The sequence below is a fragment of the Arachis hypogaea genome, chromosome 3 (genome assembly GCF_003086295.3).
Source record: "Arachis hypogaea cultivar Tifrunner chromosome 3, arahy.Tifrunner.gnm2.J5K5, whole genome shotgun sequence".
NCBI classification, from domain to species: Eukaryota; Viridiplantae; Streptophyta; class Magnoliopsida; order Fabales; family Fabaceae; genus Arachis; species Arachis hypogaea.
Genome location: NC_092038.1, coordinates 4266456 through 4287370, shown reverse-complemented (window position 1 = coordinate 4287370; position 20915 = coordinate 4266456). Strand labels below are relative to the sequence as shown.

General features: G+C 31.0%; 4 protein-coding genes and 1 non-coding gene across 5 annotated transcripts; 2 read left to right on the top strand and 3 right to left on the bottom strand.

The window, feature by feature from the left end:
- Positions 1-145: 145 nt before the first annotated feature.
- LOC112788921 (mitochondrial import receptor subunit TOM6 homolog) lies at positions 146-1625 on the bottom strand. Its single transcript, XM_025830603.3, has 2 exons — positions 1392-1625; positions 146-447 (listed from the first exon to the last, which is right to left on the bottom strand). The coding sequence occupies exon 1, from the start codon at positions 1576-1578 to the stop codon at positions 1408-1410; it is 171 nt and encodes a 56-aa protein (XP_025686388.1). The 5' UTR covers positions 1579-1625; the 3' UTR covers positions 146-447; positions 1392-1407.
- Positions 1626-5589: 3964 nt separating this feature from the next.
- On the top strand, positions 5590-8366 carry LOC112788919 (RING-H2 finger protein ATL65-like). The gene has a single exon (XM_025830601.3). It carries the CDS (start codon positions 6316-6318, stop codon positions 7597-7599), a length of 1284 nt encoding a protein of 427 aa, XP_025686386.1. The 5' UTR covers positions 5590-6315; the 3' UTR covers positions 7600-8366.
- Positions 8367-11759: 3393 nt separating this feature from the next.
- Positions 11760-17195, top strand: LOC112788917 (probable CoA ligase CCL6). The gene is made up of 19 exons (XM_025830598.3): positions 11760-12403; positions 12663-12726; positions 13686-13775; positions 13879-13935; positions 14043-14091; positions 14183-14259; positions 14341-14380; positions 14486-14580; positions 14684-14848; positions 14945-15055; positions 15148-15235; positions 15318-15384; positions 15469-15544; positions 15620-15737; positions 15834-16079; positions 16166-16305; positions 16440-16625; positions 16725-16844; positions 16928-17195. The coding sequence occupies exons 1-19, from the start codon at positions 12249-12251 to the stop codon at positions 16973-16975; spliced, it is 1992 nt and encodes a 663-aa protein (XP_025686383.1). The 5' UTR covers positions 11760-12248; the 3' UTR covers positions 16976-17195.
- TRNAI-AAU (transfer RNA isoleucine (anticodon AAU)) lies at positions 12528-12601 on the bottom strand. Its single transcript has one exon. It is a non-coding gene; the product is annotated as a tRNA-Ile (tRNA).
- Positions 17125-18966, bottom strand: LOC112788918 (cold-regulated 413 plasma membrane protein 1). Its single transcript, XM_025830599.2, has 4 exons — positions 18542-18966; positions 17984-18091; positions 17816-17886; positions 17125-17610 (listed from the first exon to the last, which is right to left on the bottom strand). Exons 1-4 carry the CDS (start codon positions 18709-18711, stop codon positions 17357-17359), a joined length of 603 nt encoding a protein of 200 aa, XP_025686384.1. The 5' UTR covers positions 18712-18966; the 3' UTR covers positions 17125-17356.
- Between the last annotated feature and the right edge of the window lie 1949 nt (positions 18967-20915).

Here is a 20915-nt window from a genome sequence, read left to right as displayed (position 1 = left end):
CAGTATCTTTTTAGAATAAAATGTATTTCATCACTTGTACTCCTACCTAAATACACCTCATTTAGTAAGCATCTGATTAGTTCCCACCAAAACACATGCAACTTGTGCTTAATAAAAAGGCCAACTATAAAGGGGAAGGGGAAAATTTTGTGTAATAAAATTTTATGCGTCTACGTACTCTGCCTCAAATATTCTCTGTTTGTTTCATTTGGTTTAAAAAAATAAAAATAAAATAAAAAAGAAAAAAACCCTTCACATCACACGGTTTATCAATGTGGTTAAACAGCCATACAGTGTCTACTCACCATTCCAAATGTAAATGGAATACTAATTTTAAACTAACAAGCAACATTATGAGATGGACTAATGATTTGCAGGGTTACAGTGACACATAATTCCCATAAATTCTTTCCGAATCCAAGCACCTATTCCTCCACATCAAGACAGCTGCACAAATTAAGAAGAAACTAGCCATTAAAACAAGTTAATGAACAGAAATGTGGCAAGGTATTAAAACAATATCAATAAATGTAGTAGAAGAAACTACAATTGAATGGTAGACACCAAGAAACTGGATTTCTTAAAAGAACGCACACAAAATAAAAATAAAGATGTTCAGATAACCATAACTATATACAAGAACAACTACTATAAAGGATGATATACCCACCTGAGATCCTAATTTTTGAATTTTTTTTATGATTAATCAGCACATGATTATAAGTTCATCTTTAGCAGAACACACGACAAAGGTTAGGTACCACTACCTCTGTCCAGAATTAAGTGCAATGTTTTGGAACGTGTGACCTCAAATTATGTCTAAATACTTCCAAAATATGACAGTTATTTCCGAATGGAAGGAAATAGGGTGAAAAATGCAATCACTTTATAACTCATGTTTTAGAATAGTTGATTTTATAATTCATACTAATAATCAAGTTGAAAACAACCACATAAACCCAATTTTAAGATGTATACCATATACTATATTCTTTTAAGAAAACATGAATGGCACAATGTTATAACGTCAACAAAGATTAAAGTATAGTCCTCATCCAAAACTAAATTCCTCACATGATACACTCAATTTTCAATTAACTGACCCTAATTCGTCATAAATCCTAACTGAAACAGCATACTGTATTTGCTTTTAAGCTACCGAAAATAAACTCACAGATTCCAAGTCAAATACCTGTTATGTAGAATAAACTACAAATCTTATTGTGTTAACAACAGGACGTTTTAACAGAAACCCTTAACGTAACAATTCATCAATTATTTGCCAAACCAGAAAAGTCAGAAACTTCAAGCAAATAATGAGAGAATTCCCCAAATTCGCATACAAAAAATTGAATCTAAAATGGAAGTGAATTGGGGCGGGGGGGAGTTACCTGATGAAGCTGGAGCCTAAAGCTCGAGCCTGAGCTCGAGGTCGTCTTTGTCGCGGTTGAGAAAGTGAAGAATGTAAGGGGTGATTCGAACGACGACAACCCAAGCACCGAACATGGCGACGTGAGATTTCAGCTGCTTCAATGCCGCAGCTTTATCTGGCTTCCGCATGAACATTCCTGGGAACATGATGGCTGCCTCCTCTTCTGATTTCTTCGAAACTGATCGAAAGCTTAAACCCTAGCTCCCAAATTCGCTCTTCTTGTTCGATTTAGGGTTTTTGGTTCTCCAGCTATTTCTTCCGTTTTGTTATTTGTACCGCACTCTTTCCTGTTTTTTTCATAGCGGTGAGAGCCCACAAGGCCCATATATTTTTCTTTAAAAAGGGATTGGATCCATTATTCCATCGTGTCCACATCCTGTCCAAAAAAAAACCTTGTCTAAATTCCAATTCACTTACAAAAAATAGTAATTTAAAAATATTATTAAAAGAACCTTCACACTCACAACGATTACTGCTACACATACAAGTTTTTTCGACAAATAAGTCCAAACAAATTAACTTTATCTCAACAAAATCCACTTCTATAACACACGCCTGAAATTACGCAGTTCTTCTTCGTGTTTCTTCTCCTTCGCGTTCCTCCTCCAAGGTTTGTACCTCGCGTTCCTCTTCCTCTTCCTTCTTCTTTGCGTTTTTCCTCCTTTTTCTTCGCGTCCTTTCTTTTTCTTCTTCGCGGGTTTCATCCTCTTCTCATTTTTTTATTGCTGTTGTGTTGGTGCATTTTTTCCTCTTCCTCTTTTTTTGTTGATTTTATAACATTATGTATTTTTTTTCTTTGGTTGATTTTTTCATTCCAAAAAATTATGACAAAATGAAATAAGAAGATGAAAAAAAAGAAGAAGCAGCAGAATATGAGAAAGATGAAGAATTTTAAATTATGCAACACTTATCAGAATAAAAATACACATTAATTTCTTAATAATAACACATAAATTTCTTAGTTTTACACTGAAATTTTGTTACAAATGCACAAAAATATTTTTTTAATGCTGTATTTTTTCTTCTTTTTTTCTTCTTTCTTTCTTTTTTTAGTTGAATGAATATAGGTTTACTATCTTTCAAGTAATTTTGCAGTGTTATGTGTTTCTCTTTTTCTTTATTTAATTTTTTTATTTTTATTCTTGTTAAGAGACTAAAACAAAAAATTGAGAAAGTAAAATAAGAAAGAAAAGATAAATAAGAAAAAAAGAAGATGACGATGATGATGAAAAAGAAGAGGAATAAGAAGAAGCAAACGATAAGGAGGAAAAAGATGAAGAGTTTTAAATTATGCAAAACTTATTAGAATAAAAATACATCAAAATTTCTCAACAACAACATATAAATGTCTTAGTTTTTACACTGAAATTTTGTTATAAATACACAAAAATATTTTTTTAATACTGCATTTATTTTCTTTTTTTCCTTAATTTTTCTTTCTTTTAGTTGAATGAATGTGAGTTCATCCTTTTTCAAATAATTTTGTAGTATTATGTGTTTTTTCTTCTTCTTTGTTTAATTTTTTTAATTATTATTAAGAGAGTAAAATAAGAAGAAACTTGAGAAGGTAAAATAAAAATAAGAAAAAAAAGATGATAATGATGATGATGAAAAAGAAAAAGAAGAAGAAGCAGTAAAAGATTAGGAAGATGAAGTGGAAGAATTTTGAATTATGCAGAACTTATAGAATAAAACTATACCGAAATTTCTTAACAATAACACATAAATATTTTAGTTTTTACATTGAAATTTTGCTATAAATACACAAAAATATTTTCTTTAATGCTGCATTTTTTTCTTTTTTTTAATTGAATGAATGTATATTCATCTTCTTCCAAGTAATTTTACAGCATTATATGTTTCTTCTTCTTCTTTGTTTGATTTTTTTTAATTATTGTTAAGAAAGTAAAATAAGAAAGATGATGATGAAAAATAAGAAGAAGAAGCAGCCACAAAAAATAAGGAGGAGGAAGAAGAAGAGGAAGAATTTTGAATTATGCATAACTTATCAGAATAAAAACATATCGAAATTTCTTAATAATAACACCTAAATGTGTTAGTTTTTACATTGAAATTTGAGCAATGCTAGGGGGTCAGCAATATTTGTGATTGGTAGCCATCAATTAGCCATCAATGATGATTTGATGGTGTGAGATTGGTGTGAGATTTCATCCGATGGCTCACATTTCTCTGCTGGTTACATGCTGGCCAAAATACAATAAAATTGCCGGCCCCCTAGACTTTTCATTGAAATTTTGCTACAAATACACAAAAATGTTTTCTTTAAAAATGCATTTTCTTTTTTTTCTTTATTTTTTTAATTGAATAAATATAGATTCATACTCTTCCAAATAATTTTGCATCATTGTATGTTCTTCTTCTTTTTCTTTGTTTGATTTTTTGTTTTTATTCTTATTAAAAGAGTAAAACAACGAGAAAATTGAGAATGTAAAACAAGAAGAAAAAGATGAATAAGAAAAATGAGAATACGATGATGATGACGAAAAAGAAGAAGAAGAAGCAGCAGTAAAAGAGGAGGAGGAGAAAGAGGAAGAGGAAGAGCAAAAGTTTTGAATTATGCATAACTTATCAGAAGAAAAATACATCGAAATTTCTTAATAATAACACATAACTTATCAGAAGAAAAATACATCGAAATTTCTTATAAATATGCAAAAATGCTTTCTTTAATACTGCATTTTCTTTCTTCTTCTTTTTTATTTATTTCTCTCTTTTAGTTGAATGAATGTAGGTTTATTCTTTTCCAAGTAATTTTGTAGCATTATGTGTTTTTTTTTCTTCGTTTGATTTTTTTATTCTTGTTAATAGAGTAAAACAAGAAGAAAAAAGATGAATAAGAAAAAAAAAAGAAGATGATGATGATAAAAAAGAAGAAGAAGAAGAAGCAAAAGATGAAGAGGAACAATTGGAAGAGTTTTGAATTATACAGCACTTATTAGAATATAAATACATCAACATTTTTTAATAATAATATATAAATGTCTTAATTTTTATACCAAAATTTTGCTATAGACACACAAAAATATTTTTATTTGGTGCTGTATTTTTTTCCTTTTTTTCCTTCCTTCTTTCTTTCTTTTAATTAAATGAATGTAGATTCATACTCTTTTAAATATTTTTGCAGCATTATGTGTTTCTTCTTTTTTTGTTTGATTTTTTTGTTTTTATTCTCGTTAAAAGAGTAAAACAAAGAGAAAATTGAGAATGTAAAACAAGAAAAAAAAAGATGAATAAAAAAAAGATGATGAATATGAGGAAAAAGAAGAAGAAGAAGAAGAGCAAAAGATGAGGAAGAGGAAGAGAAAGAGTTTTGAATGATGCAGAACTTATCAGAATAAAAATACACCAAAATTTCTTCACAATAACACATAAATGTCCTAGTATTTTACATCGAATTTTTGTTACAAACTTCAATTAACTCAAAAAATGCACCAAAATTACTTAATAATTGTGATACACAAACTTAATTTGGAAACAACACAAAAAAATGACTGAATTATCAACAAAAACACATTCAAATCAATTTTGGATTAGGCAACGTTATCAATATGGGAAAAATTCTACGATAACGATAACGACGATATGTATAAGAAAAAGACGACGATGATGATAATGAAAATAATTGAGGAGAAGGAAGAAAAGGAATGAGGAGAAAAAATTCCAATTAAAAAAGAAGGAAGTAATGTTGGTAACGACGATAATGAAAGAAAAAGAAGAAAAAGAAAAAAAAGAAAAAGTATTAGCAGAAGAACTTACAATAGAAGCGCAAAAATAAAATAAGTATATGTAAGAGTAAATAATTTAGTTAAATTTTTGGTGAAAACTCAAGTGAAGTCGACTTTACGTGAAGTTGATACCTGAGAACTGTTAAATGATTTGATTAATTTAACTAAATTTTTATTCAACGACTCTTAATATCAAGTATCAACTTTACGTGAAGTCGACTTCACTTGAATTTTCACCAAAAATTATTTGATTAAATAATTTATAAATAGAGATTAATTGAAATACTTGAGAGTACTTCTTTATATGAAATAACTAATTTGAGTCGATAGCGTTTGTTTTAAAATTGCATTATTATAGAAGTAACCTAAAAGGAAAAATACAACCTAAACATTACAAATATAAGGTAATAAAAGAGTATTTATAACTTGAAACTAGAATAGAATGAGAATGTTAGTAGTAAGAAAGTAATAATAATGTTTGAATGTTTGGCGCCTAAGATGGCAGAAGCAGAAAGATGGCGCGTGGAACAGAAGATGGAAGGTGAAGGCGCAGTTGCAGTTGGGTCTAAATTCTAAACTCTTAAATTCAGCAAACCATGACGTGTCGTACCACCACAACCCACACATAAACCTTTCTAAGTGCTGCCAAAAAAGTCAACACCGCTAAATTAACACACGCAATCATTTCTCTCTAAAATAAATGTCTTTTGTGACATCTTTTGCTTGCTAAATCAAATCAAAGTTTTGCCAAGACTAATATACTATTAAGCAAAATCCAATAAATAATTAATGTTTTTTTTCCTCACTCGATGATTAACTAGTAATATTTTATTTTTTAACTGATAAAATAAAAACCTATATAATTACACTATTTTTTTTCATATATTAAATGCGATAATTTCATATACAAATATTTTTATATAAAATTAATAATTTGTAAGAATGAATTTGAAATAGAAATAGATAGTGGTTTATTTGAGGAAGAGGAAGGATTTGTATTAGAAAGAGAAGTAGAAGAAGATAAATCCACAGTCAACGGTTTAGTTTTGTGCATTGCATTATCAATTGCACAGTGTCAGAGACTCACTCTCTTTCTCTTCTCTTCTCTTCTCTTTTTTCTTTTTCTCTCTCTGTCTCATGCAGATGCATCACCGTCATCATCCTAATTCAACCTCCATCATGCCACCTTCTTCTTCTCATCATTGGATATGGCCTCCAACACCATCTCCATCTCCATCTCCATCTCCATCCGCCACCTTCGCCAAGTCAACGCTGCCGCCACCGTCACCTTCTAAGTCTCCGGTGGACTTCAGCCCTCCCCTCATAGCAATGGTTGTTGTCATCGCCGCCGCCTTCCTCCTCGTTACATACTCCCGTCTCATAGCCCGCCACCTCACTCCTCCACTCCACCGCCTCATAAGACGCTTCCGCCGTCGCCGCCGCACTCATTCCTTCCTCCCTTCCTCCTCCGGCGACCTAGACTCCCTCCCTTACTACTACGACTCCCCCTTCGACCCTCATATCCCACCCTCCTCCTTCTCGCCTTACGGCCTCGACGACTCCGTCATCAAAACCATCCCTTTCTCCCTTTACGCCGCCCTATACGCCGGCGAACTCAACAGCACCTCCTCTCGCCGTTCATCTTCACGCCGCGACTGCGCCGTTTGCCTCTTCGAATTCGAAGACGATGATTACGTTCGAACCTTGCCTCTTTGCTCACACACCTTCCATGTTGATTGCATCGATGCTTGGCTTCGTTCCCACGCAAACTGCCCTCTCTGCCGCGCCGGGGTTCTCTCCGCCGCCTCGCCGTTTACTCCCATGTTCGCCGCCAGGATTCGACCAAGTCTCGACGACGATGCCATCTTCCACCGGATAGCGGCGGAGCACACTCCGACTCCGCCGGAGGACTATCGTCATGCTACGACGGCGGTTTCGGCGGCGCCGGAGATTACCGTGGAAGTTCCCGAGGAGGGGTTCAACGGGAGGGACTTTCTATTGAAACGTTCTTATTCGTTTGGGTTCGAAAGGAGCTTGGCGTCGGAGAGGATGTTGGTGATGGAGCCCGCGACGGCGTCCCCGTGGCGGTACCGGAGAGGAGGGAGCAGCAGCAGTTTCTGGAGCAAGAGACCTTCGCCGTTTGGGTCTATTGGGAAGCCGAGGGTGTTCTCTTTCAGATACTACAGAGGGATGAAGTCACCGTTTTTCCGGCGAAGAGGGTTTTTTCCGTTGTCGGAGTCAAGCATGAGGTACGCCGGTGGCGGCAGCTCGTCGCGGCGGAGTAAGTCCATCGCTAGCCCCATGTTCTTAAGGTCTTCCGTATTGACCTCGGCAGCTGGCGCGGCGGGGTTTTCGTCGAGCCGGCTGAGATGCGGAGATCCCGAGGCGCTGCTTTCGCCGGAGAGGTTCAACAGAAGATGAAAGAGAAAAAGAAAAAAAGGTGAAATTTGGAACTGGGTAGGAGAAAAGATTAATTTTTTGGTGGAATTGAGTGCAAAGGGGACACGTGGAAGATGGTGATTGAAGGATGGTTCATTGGAAGAATCGCCGGAGAGAAGGGAGGGGTTTGAAGTTTGAAGCGGTGGTGGTGGATGGCGGTGCGGTGGGTCAGGTCAATGGTGGAATTAAATGGTTGGGGTGGTCGCATGCGTTTAATTTAATGAGATTGGTCTGGCAATTTGTAGAGCCTCATTAATGGCACCCCTTTGCTACAGCATTTATTTTAGAGAGAGAGAAAGAGAGAGGTATTATGTTAAGTATTGTCTCTGTGACTCTCTCTGCTCATCAGAGAGGTGAGAGTTTTAAATGAGGAAGGTCATAAATGAGAAGAGATGGTTGTGTTTGGTTCATTGGAGAATGAAGAGTGAGTGAGAGAGGAGGGTGGGTTTTGGAATTTTGCATAATAATAATATAGGACTATATAAATATTTTTTGTTATGGCACCGACTTATGAGATCCGAATGCATGTGGAAAATGATAATAGAGTATAGAGACTATATAGCTAGGGTTAGTTTTGTATAGTGGGGGGTTATGAGTTATTACTTACTATGAGTCATGGCCAGAGACGGAAGGCATTAATTGTATATGGCATTGGGTATGCTGACAAGCAACATTGCTTTGATTCGTTTAATGTGTCAATGTGAACCCTTTCATCATCACATAATTAATGCCATTTATATGCTTTTCAACTTGGGAATCTTTCCATGCAATTTTACCATGGTCACTCACTCTACCTAGGGTTACCTCTTCTCGATTTTTTGTGTATGGTCTACCTCAATTTCTATTATGTCTCATTATTCAATGCCTATATTTCTCAACTTACGTGCATGAATTCACCTCCTTTCTCTTTTTTGACAAACCACATCTCAGGCCGTAGTCTCTACCATGCTATTTCCGCCATCAATTATTATACTAATATTCTACGTGTTTATTAAAATCAACAATATCAATCCTCATTATAAATATATATTACAACATAAATATACATTAAAATTAAATTAAATTATATATATTTATACATAAATATATTAGTAATTAATAAACTTTTATTATTATATTACTAATAGATTAATTTTTTTTCGTAAATTTTACTTCTATTTTCATATTTCCATGATTTAATTATTAATGGGTAAACTACATCAGAGCTCTTTAAGCCAAATCCGGCCCATATTCTCTTCGGAACTTTAACAAGCCCATCAATTTGGGCCACCCAATCATGTAGTTAAACATTGAAAGAATTGGGGCTGTCTAACACTAATTTCGCAGCTGCTCAAGTAATAATCTATATGTCTTTTAATATGTTGTATTTGGGTTCGAATTTTAGTAAATATTCTAAATATTGAAAAGATCTTTTTAATATTGTGTAAATTATTGTAACTCTTTTATTGTCAATAAATACTATATTTTAAATATACACTATTTTTAAAGAGTTATATCTTTTTAGCTAAAAATATAATGTTTTCAAATATACAACTTTTTTAAAAAATTATATCTTTTTGGCCAAATAATATTACATATCGTTATTATTATTAACAATATATGAACGATTTGTAACTGTTTATTAATATTAATAATAACACTAATAAATTAATTAAATATGTAAATACCTTTTATGGATGTTATACCAACTTGATCCAATCTACCTGAACTTTTAATATATAATGATGAGCATGTTCATATATATAATGAGTGGATGGGATTCGAACTAGATCCCTCTTTTATATACAAGTATTTTATGTTGTCAAACTAAGCATTCAATCTGCTAATAATACAAAAATTTTGTAACTTTAGATAGACTTAATGATGATTATGTTATTTTTAATTTCTAATATAGACATAATTTTGTAATTTTTATATTATTAATGTTTATAAAATGTGAAAGGATTAAATATTTTATTTGTTGAAAATATTTTATTTTATTTTTTACGAATGTAACTGCATAGGGTCATGTGGAAAGGTTTAGGTGTGGGTGGAATTTCGATTAAACCCGCAGCTAAGATACAAAAATACTATTTGTACACTAAAATCAATCACTAATATATTTATATATAAAACTACAAATACATGTGTGGTTTAATTCATTTTTAATATGTATTTATATTTTAATATATATTTTATACTAATGACTGATTTTAGTGTACATGTAATATTACTCGCTAAGATAAGAGAGGTTTTAGAAAAATAATTTACACTCAAGAATAGAATTATGGTGTAGCTTGAATCATATCCTACTTTAATTATTGCTACCCTTAGTGAAACAAAACGTTTGACAACATGAATTAATTGGAAGTTCGTTTATTAATCAATCATCTATTTATGTATATGTTTATTTATTTGGGTAGTTCAACTCTTGAATTTTTCTATTTATTAGTACATTATTTCTAAGTTATTCTGTGATAGTAAATACTTATTAAAATTCGAGACTTGAGAGTTGAAAATATATAAATTCTATATTAAGGATTTTGCAACCTTAAGAATGCACATGTTTGACAAAAGGGTACACTTTCATGTGATTACGAAACACACACAATGTTTATGTTATAATAATAATAATAATAATAATAATAATAATAATAATAATAATAATAATATGCGACACTTCAATTATAATATTGATGAAAATATTATTCAAATAAATAAGAACAATAACTTGTATATTGGGGGTCACCTAATTTAGTTAAGTGTACACTATTGTTAAGATTTTAAGATGGGTTTGACTTGGTATACCTAATGATACGCTAACATATAAGCAAAGCATTAATTAAACTTGCCGACCTTATCTACCAAAAGTCATTTTTCTTCAACGGTGGTTTTATTCTACATTTAATATATTTTATTCTTCTTCAAAATGTCGCTTTAAATTCACATTTATCCAATGGTTAAAAAGTCAAGGCATGCAAAAGGGATGATGGAGACAAAAAAATATAAGTGGTAAGAAGATAGGAAAAATTTTAAATATATCTAAAATATTTGTATTTTAATAATTTTAACCGTTAATTTAATTAATATATAATATATATTTTTATAATTAAAACGAACAATTAAAATTATTAGAACAGTAGTGTATCTAATATATTTAAATTTTTTTAAAAAAAATCAAATTGATGTTTAATTATGGCAAAATTTTTATCTAAAAAAACACACAATAAAAAAGATACTGGTTCATTTTTTTATAATATCGTGTAGATAATATCTATAATTATATATTTATTATATTTAATATTATTGTTGGTGATTAAATCTAATATTATTTAATTATTCTAAAAATAATTAAATATATAAAATAAAATAATTTATTTAAAATAATTTTTCATTATCTTCTAAAGATTTTTTATATTAATATTAGGTGGTTGATATTTAAATGTGCATTATTATTGGACAGGCAGGTGGTTTCACTATCAACAATGGACACCATTAATGCACCTGCATTAGTAGCCCCCCATAAATAATTACTACACTTCTAATAGTAATATAATATGCCTGCTACATAGCAGTTGTTTCAATGAGGTATATATATATATATATATATATATATATATATATATATATATATATATATATATATATATATATATATATATATATATATATATATATATATGAATAAATTTGGTTTTTGTTTTTAATTTTATGTTTCTATTTTCATCAACCCTTGTTTTCATAACTTTTGTGAATTGCTAGTAATAAGAGATCTTAAGCTTCTTTATACATCATTATAGTTACACAAAACGGTATTAGGTATTATTTCATTAAATAAATGGTGAAAACTTATGTGAGGTCAACTTCACGTGAAGTTGATATTTGAGAACCGTTAGATAAAAATTTAGTCAAATAAGTCAAATCAGTCAAATCATCTAACAGCTCTCCGATATCAACTTTACGTGAAGTCGGCTTCACCTGAGTTTCTACCTAAATAAATAAGTAACAACAATAAAGTGAATAAACTCAATTAGTAGTATATGATTGGTTAGAGTGACAAATAACGTTTTCTCCCTTTATTGTTTTCCAAATTCAAAAAATAATAAATAGGAAATTAAAGGAGAATTTTCCTTATAAATTTCTGATTTTTGGGATGGCAAGGTTCACCAAACTTTTACAGCCAAAATAAATGCATTCGGCCATTGATGTGGTACCTTGCTCAAATCATGCAAAAAGCCAGATATCATCCATAAGAGGCCCATAAATTATAAACACTGCTACCCAAATATATTTTTTTCTTTTTAATATATTTTTATATTGGCAAAAAAGAATTTGAGATTCACATTTTTTTTTTGCTAATAACAGGAAATTAAATTGAATGTATGCTTTTATATATATTTATAAAATTCTTAAATAAATTAGATTATATGAACAATCATAGTTAAGACATATATACATGAAAGTATATGGAATAATTAATAATTTATGGGATTATATAAGTGTGGAAACTTTTATTAAATGTTGATTGTAATTTATTGCTTCAGCCCAACGAACTTTCCTAACACCATTGTCCCTCTGATAAATTCATATGTACTCTTTTATACAAAGTTGAAAATGATTATTAGATAGTAAGTAAGAAAGAAAGAAAAGAGATGAGAATGGAGGAAGCATACATTGTGAAGGTGGAGGAAGGAAGAGAAGCTAGTCATGATAAGCCTTCAGCAGGTCCAGTGTACAGATGCATCTATGCCAAAGATTCTCTTCTTCACTTGCCACCTCACTTGGATTCTCCATGGCAATTCTTCAGGTCACTTTTCATTTCTTTTCCCATCATCATCCTATGTTCAAAAGCAGATAAATATTAGCTTCTCAATATAATGAATTATCAAAACAATGCTGGGCATTTTTAGTAGAGGGAAAAAAATTTAATTTGGCCCATGCAGGTCTCGAACCTGCGACCTTCGCGTTATTAGCACGACGCTCTAACCAACTGAGCTAATAGGCCAGTTGTTATAGTTATTGATAAAGTAAAAATATTTTCTCAAGTTTGATTCATCCTTTTACAGGGACTCTGCAAGCAAGTACCCCAGCAAGGCAATGCTGGGTCGTCGTCAGAAATCTGAATCAGAGGTTCCAAGATTCATTTGTTCTTTCCTCTTTCTTCCTTTCATTTATTTCCAGTGAAAAACAACATATATACTTTTGTCATACTTTCCAATTTAAATATAATCACACCCTAATATGTAAGTATACCGAGATGCCAAAAATTCAAGAATGCTATTTAGTATTTAGTATTTATACATTAAAATTAAATATTAAAATTAGTGGTTATGTATTTATGTATAAATACACATATAATTTAATTCATTTTTAATGTATATTTTATATTTAAATATATATCTAATTTTAGTGACTAATTTTAGTATATATATATAATATAATTGTTAAATCATCTTTAGTCAAAAATCAATTATTGGACCATGGCTAAACAAATGCACACACTCACTATTTTATTTTAAAATTACTCTTTTATTTTTTTTCCCTTTCAAAATTACAGTCATTTTTGTCCACCTTATATCCTAAATTCTCCTAAATTCTCCTAAATTCTAAACCTTAAATTAGTTTTACTTTATTCCAATATTCCTTTTACTTAAGTTTTGAAAATTTTTTTATTGTTTTTAGTTTTGAATATTTCTTTGTAATGTTCATTGCTTTCCAATTATTGGGTAATTTTAAATTAATGGGCTGAATTAATGTTGACTCTTAACTTTTTGTTTAACATGAATAATAGTGATAGATCAAAATTAAATAGACTTTTATTGCGGAAAAATAGAGGGAAGAGGTTATATGTAAACAAACTAACAATGATATAAATTAAACTCATAAGCCAAAAATGATTTCATGATCATATAAAATTCAAACATATTATTTGTATACCAAAATAAGCCACAAAAATTACACATTAAAAATAAATTAAATCACATATGTATTTATACATATATATATTGGTGACTGATTTTAGCTGCTAGTTTTAGTGTACAAATAGCATTTTTGGTTTGCAATGTTAACTATATGAACTGGAATTGCAGGTTGATCCATATAAATGGCTGACATATCAGGAGGCTTATGAAACAGCTATCAGAATTGGTTCAGCCATGAGTAGCCGTGGTGTCAACCCTGTAATAACCCACCTCACGATCTTTCTCCCTCATGCTAATTTGTAAATTTAACACAGCTAGTATAACTACCTAGCTAATACTTAATTTTATATGTCATCAATAGGGTGATCATTGTGGGATATATGGAATTAACTGTCCAGAATGGATAATTACAATGGAGGTATATATAAATAAATATAGTACCTTGAAATTTTGTAGTGAAAAAATGATACTTGATCAGCAAGAAACTGTTTAGTACTAAACTTGATTTAAATTTGGTGGATGCAGGCTTGTAATAGCCATTCAGTAACATATGTCCCATTATATGACACACTTGGTATGTTTTTCATTCCTTTTCTCACTGATTTCTAGATGCTTTTTATTTTTCCAAACATTTCCCTAATGATTCTTGAGGCACCTAAGAACAGGTCCAAATGCAGTGGAGTTTATCATAAACCATGCTCAAGTTTCAATAGCATTTGTACAGGAAAACAAGATTCCTTCTGTGAGTTCTACTTCCTGAGTTTGCATTTGAGTTAGTTCTTCAATTTGTTGGAGATGATTTAACTCTTTCTGTATTTCACAGATTTTGTCTTGTCTTGGGCAGTGTTCTTCAAATCTCAAAAGTATGTCAAATGATTCTACTTTCTTTCAGTTTCTGAGCTTCTGTTATATTAAGGCTAATTTCCTTCTTTTCAATGCTAACCAACTTCTACAATCTAATAATGTAGCTATTGTGAGTTTTGGTAATGTTTTGACCGCGCAAAAGAAGGTAGCTGAGGAACATGGTACATCCTGCTTCTCTTGGGAAGAGTTTCTCCAGTTGGTAGGAAACAAAGCTTGATTTTTAATTGCATATTCATGTTTAAAAGCAAAAACTTTGAACCACTTTGATTTGTTTAATCCTGTATGTTCTGCTCTGCATGCAGGGGAACTTGGATTGTGATCTACCACCAAAAAAGAAGACTGACATCTGTACAATCATGTACACAAGTGGAACAACAGGAGAACCGAAAGGTGTCATAATTAAGAATGAGGCTTTCATGGCTGAAGTTTTGTCTATTGATCAAATACTTCATTTAACAGACAAAGCAGTAAGATAACAATCTTCTTGAATGTTCACAAGTTTCATACCACACCTTGTCCTGTTTCGATTTTTCTCTACTCATAATATATACTACTTGCTGCAGGCAAGCGAAGATGATGTGTACTTCTCTTTTCTTCCTCTTGCTCATGTCTATGACCAGATAATGGAGACCTATTGCATTTATAGGGGAGCCTCAATTGGATTCTGGCAAGGCGTAAGATTCGGATTCAGTTTTTATCATTAGTATTTTGCTCCTTTCTTGTATATGTCTCATTTTGATGCTTCATTCCATGTTAATTGTTTCAGGATGTGAGGTACTTAATGGAGGATGTTCAGGTGTTGAAGCCAACTATATTTTGTGGCGTTCCTAGAGTTTTCGACCGTGTTTATGCCGGTAGAGAGACATTACTTTTGTCCTGCTGCTACCTTAACTCATAAAATGTCTTTATGTTATAACCAATGACTTGTGCCTGAAGGTATCAACAGCAAAATTTCATCCGGAGGAGCGTTGCGAAGTGCATTGTTTCAGTATGCATATAATTAGTACGTTTCGCCACTAAACAATTCTATTTTAGACCCTTAATTTCCAAAATCATGCAAAGTAATTAGTCTAGATTCTGATGACAGCAAGTTGGGATACTTAGAGAAGGGTCTTCCACAAGACAAAGCAGCACCATTTTTTGATAGGCTTGTATTTGATAAGGTAACTGCACTTTACTGTGATTTCTGTTGGTGAAATTTGACCTGAAAATTGGATTGATGTTTTCTTTTATGACAGATAAAACAAGGCTTAGGTGGAAGAGTTCGGCTTCTGTTATCCGGCGCTGCTCCTCTGCCTCGGCACATTGAGGAGTTTCTAAGGATCACTAGTGGAGCTACTTTGGCACAAGGATATGGTATGATAATATGAAATTAGTATCTTAGTTATAATTCTCTTGATCATACTAATTGCTATGTTATATTGATGTGTTATCATTTTGATTATGTGACAGGTCTTACTGAAAGTTGTGGAGGATGTTTCACAGCATTAGGCAATGTGTTTTCCATGATGGGAACAGTTGGAGTTCCTATGACAACAATTGAGGCCAGGCTTGAATCCGTGCCGGAGATGGGATATGATGCACTTTCCAGTGAACCTCGTGGCGAAATATGCCTTAGAGGGACTACCTTGTTCTCAGGTTACCATAAGCGTGAAGATCTTACAGAAGAGGTCATGGTTGATGGCTGGTTTCACACAGGTAAGTTCTTAATTGTTGTTATGGAACAAACTTTGGAGAATGACTTGAAAATTGGTGTTTCTGAATGATTTTTCAAACCATTGCAGGTGACATTGGAGAATGGCAGCCTAATGGAGCTATGAAAATCATAGATAGGAAAAAGAATATCTTTAAATTGTCTCAAGGAGAATATGTTTCTGTAGAAAATATCGAAAATAAGTATCTGCGATGCCCTCTTATAACATCGGTATGTTTCTGCATCAGTCACAGAACAATGCTGTTAGAGATATAACCATTTATGTAGTAACTCCTCCTATTAGCTAAAAAATTATGCAATAATCTAGATAGTTTGTAGAGTGATATGGTTTTTTTCCTATGCAGATTTGGGTCTATGGAAACAGTTTTGAGTCATTCTTGGTGGCTGTGGTGGTGCCAGATAGAAAAGCCCTTGAAGATTGGGCAGTGAAGCATAATTCATCAACAGATGACTTTAAATCTTTATGTGAGAATTTGAAGGCAAGAAAATACATCTTAGATGAGCTCAACAGCACTGGTCAGAAACACCAAGTATGAACATGATTTCTTGAGTTATAATACAGTATTCTGATATTGGTATTGGTAATAATGGTGGTTAAATTTGACATGAATGAAATCTATTCTCTTCAGCTTAGAGGCTTCGAGATGCTAAAGGCAATTCATCTGGAACCAGCTCCCTTTGACATGGAGAGAGATCTAATAACTCCAACATTCAAATTGAAGAGACCACAATTACTCAAGTACTATAAGGTTTGTCTTGTGTTCTAATATGCTAAAGTGATATTCATGTAAGAAAAACAAATCAATAGTGTTACTGCTTATTTTATTTTCAGGATTGTATTGAGGAGCTATACAAAGAAGCCAAGGGAACCAAGGTGTGAGCAAAGTGGCAAGAGAGACTTTTATATGCACTATTTATATTATACTATTTTCTATATGATACAATGAAAAATCCAATAAGACCAGTTGAAAATATATTGGGCATTGCAAAAGTTGAAACTTTATTTGTTTAGAATTAGCAAGCAATGAATTTGATGGAAACCCAAATCATCCTGTAATATATATTCCACAGTAGTGAAATTTGATTTTACATTGTTTACACATACAATGATACAAACTATATAGGTCATACACAAATGAGCCATGAAGTAATGAAGTTCAACAAATGAATGATGCAAAAGACAAAATAGTTCAATTTACACAGAGCAAAAACCAAGAGTCTAAAATGCTGCTTCTTTTTTTTTTTTTTTTCTGGTATGTTCCTAAAAGAGGATAACCACCAGGGCCCAAATGGGATAAACCAAGAGAAGGATTATGCCAACAGAATTGGATATGCCATGGGCTTTGGTGAAAGAGTTTCTGAATCCACCAGAGGCTCTAATGTGTTCTTGCAGCAAATAACATGCTATGATTAGGCATACTACCACACCAACAATGTTGTTTCTGAAAGTGCTTGCAATTAGAGATGGTGCAACAACAATAAGAAGAATCAATGCAGCAGGCAGTTCCAACCAATCTGCATTAACATGTATAACAAGAATCAATGCTTGTTAAAATATTATTGAAATGTACAACAAGAATAGCAGCAAAATATTTGCATGTTCAATGAATTGATTAACAACAAAGAGATTTCACAGATTATTAAACTATATATTATGCATCTTATTGTGAACAAGAGCAGGGTTACTCTCAAGTCTTAGAAGAATTTGTATGTATCATACCAGGGAAGTGTTTTGGAAGGAAAAGCCTTAGAACAACAGCAATAATGGCAATCCATTTTCCAATTTCTCCCCTGCATTAGCCAAGAATAAAAAACAAATTTAATGTTAGAGAAAAATGATAATAATACAAATCAAAAAAAGAAGAAAGAACTGTAACAAGATATTGACCTGAATACACCAAAAATAATTGAAGGCAGGCTGAAAAAAATATATGGAATGAGTAGTGCTGTAAGAATGTTTGTCTTCCAATTTGTACGGTCCAAAATCAACAAGTAACTGTAGAAAACAAACAGAAGTAACAAGTTAAATTTTAATTAAACAAATTTATATATATGAAAGTGATTACTATTTTAACCAGTAACTGTCAACTTTCATATAATAGGACAATCAATATTCAATATAAGTTGCTTAATGCACTAATGGACCCTTCTTAGCACTATGATTGATTATCTTCTTTGATCTTATCAACAAACTATAAACTTATCTATCACACTATCACCAACCCTATTAAGTATGAGACATTTAAGCCATACTAATACTTAGGTAAACCACTAAATTAACACTAATTTATTATATTCATCTCAAAATTGAAAAGGGAGTATTGATAATAGTCTAAGAATTCCTCAAAAAGTAAAAACAAGATAAAGGATGGATTAAAGAGCATAGAAGGAGAAGGAAGAGTTAGAGATAGGAGATGATGAATTATTATGGTTTGAGAAAACATACATAGCAGCAATGGCAGCAATCAATCCAAAAAAGGAAGCTCCAAAGCCTAAACCACCAAGCTTGATGGCATGATCAGCAAGCTTGTGAACAGCCAAACTCAGCTCCATGAGATCAGAGCTAAGCAATTTTGCTGCTGCTTCATCTTGAAAAGCCATTGATCCCTTCCACATATCCTTTTGAATCAAATCAAGAAGAAATTTTATGAATGGAAAAGTCAAACAGTTATAGATATTATAGGTGGTGGCAATAATACTAAAAAGTTATTATTATAAGCATCCTCAAATATTGCATTTACATGTTACATGACATGGTATGGTTGATTCCAGAAAGGCCACGTGGAGGTTCACTAAAGTTTTTGTTTTGCAATAATTCTTTTAAGTTTCCATGTATGCCGAATGATTACATTACAGCTGGCTTTTTCAACATCTGGAGTTTACTACTACTACTAATAATAATATAAACATAGAAGTAATTTAAATTGTATTTTGAGAAAGAAAAGTCCCACAAGTAACATATATGTAGGTATTATTATGTGCATGACTTTCATTTTTATAATAATATAATACTCACATGGATTTGCTTAGTATAGAATTTAGGAATAAACTTTCTTTTATTCAGTGAACTAATGATTTATAGTGTGTCAACAATGAGTAATTAATTGAGCAAATATAAAGTAGTGTTTATTTTTAGAAATTATAATTGAAATTATAAAATTGATATTTAATATTATGTTTAGATTAAAATTAAAATTTGTTTTAGAATATAAAATTTCAAGTTCTACAGTGTCTTTAAAAAATAAAAATAGAAGAGACTAAAATTTTTTACACAAAAAATTAAAATTTTGATGATATTTAAAAAAAAATTATTTAATTTTTTTAAATTTTAAATTTATTATTTAATTATAATATTTAAATATAATTTAATCTAATTTTACATTAAATATAATACAAAAATTTAATTTAGTTTGACTTCTAAAAGTAATAGGATGACGTTGTACATGTTATTATTCATTGTACTTTGATATTATTATAGGATAAGTTGTATCTCACTCTATACTATAATAATGAAAGGAAATAGCAAGTTTATAAATAAATATAACTAAAATGAATCATTAAATCGTTTTTAAAATTTCTAGAACATATACATTTTTAACTTCTAGTTTTGATTGATCCATTCGAAAATTTTCTGATATGCGCGAATATGACAGCATTTGAAAATAATAAAAAAGGATTTCTAGTCTTTCTTCATGAAGATAATATTTTTTTCTCTTTTATAGATTTATTTTACTTAAAAAATATTATTCAATAAATTTTTTTAAATTACTCGCAATAACAAAGGTTAATTTATCGGGGATTAAAATTTTATTTAAAAGTCTGTCATTGACTAATAAATTATTACATGCATAATATAAAATTCGAATTTCCGATATTTACTTGAGTAGGATTGAATAAATTTTTTTAAAATAATAGAAACAAGACAACCAACAAAAAAAATGTAACACAACAAAAATAAAAATAAAAACAGAAAGGTATCAATAATAATAATAATAATAATTCATTTATTTTGGGCTATATTTATTGCCATCTGTTACCAAAGATTGGGCTTCCAAATACCACAAAGATACAAACATAATGATTGGGCTTACATTTTGTATATCCTTCCGGTTAACGTGTTCATAAGATGTTCAATTAACTGCTTACCAAAAAAAAAAAAACTTTAATCAATTTGATTCTTAAAAAGGTTATTGTTATAGTGTCTAAAACTAAATGCCAAACACAAATATAAAAGAGTCGAGTTCACTTATAATTTCTTCCTCATCACTAAAAATTGATCATGTTTTGATAAATTATTAGGCAACAATTTAAAGAGATCATAAAATATTTCTCTTAAAAATAAGGGTAACTGTCATTGATAGTCTTTCTGTGCCACAGGTGGCAATAATATTATGGTTACAGCCGACTATGTTAATATATAAATAAATAAATACGTACAGATAATGAGATAAACATTGATGAATAAGATAAATTAAACAATGTTACCACATAATGACACACTAATTAAACCAAAGTGTGGATGTGACATAACCATTATTCATCATATAGACATATATAATTAAAATATAATTTTCTATAAATGCATGCTTTTAACCCATACAGTTCTTAATCTTCCTCTACAGCTAATACCCTATTCCTAAAAACTCTTTTCTAATCTTTCAGAAGCTAAATGGCATGCTCATCTTGGAATCACTAAAGCTCAGGTAATTTTCTTAAAAATATAATAATTTATATATTTTTTTATTTATTAAAAATTTTAAAATAAACAATGTTATGATATAATATAAAATTTCATGACTGCAAAAAATAAAATTTGATTT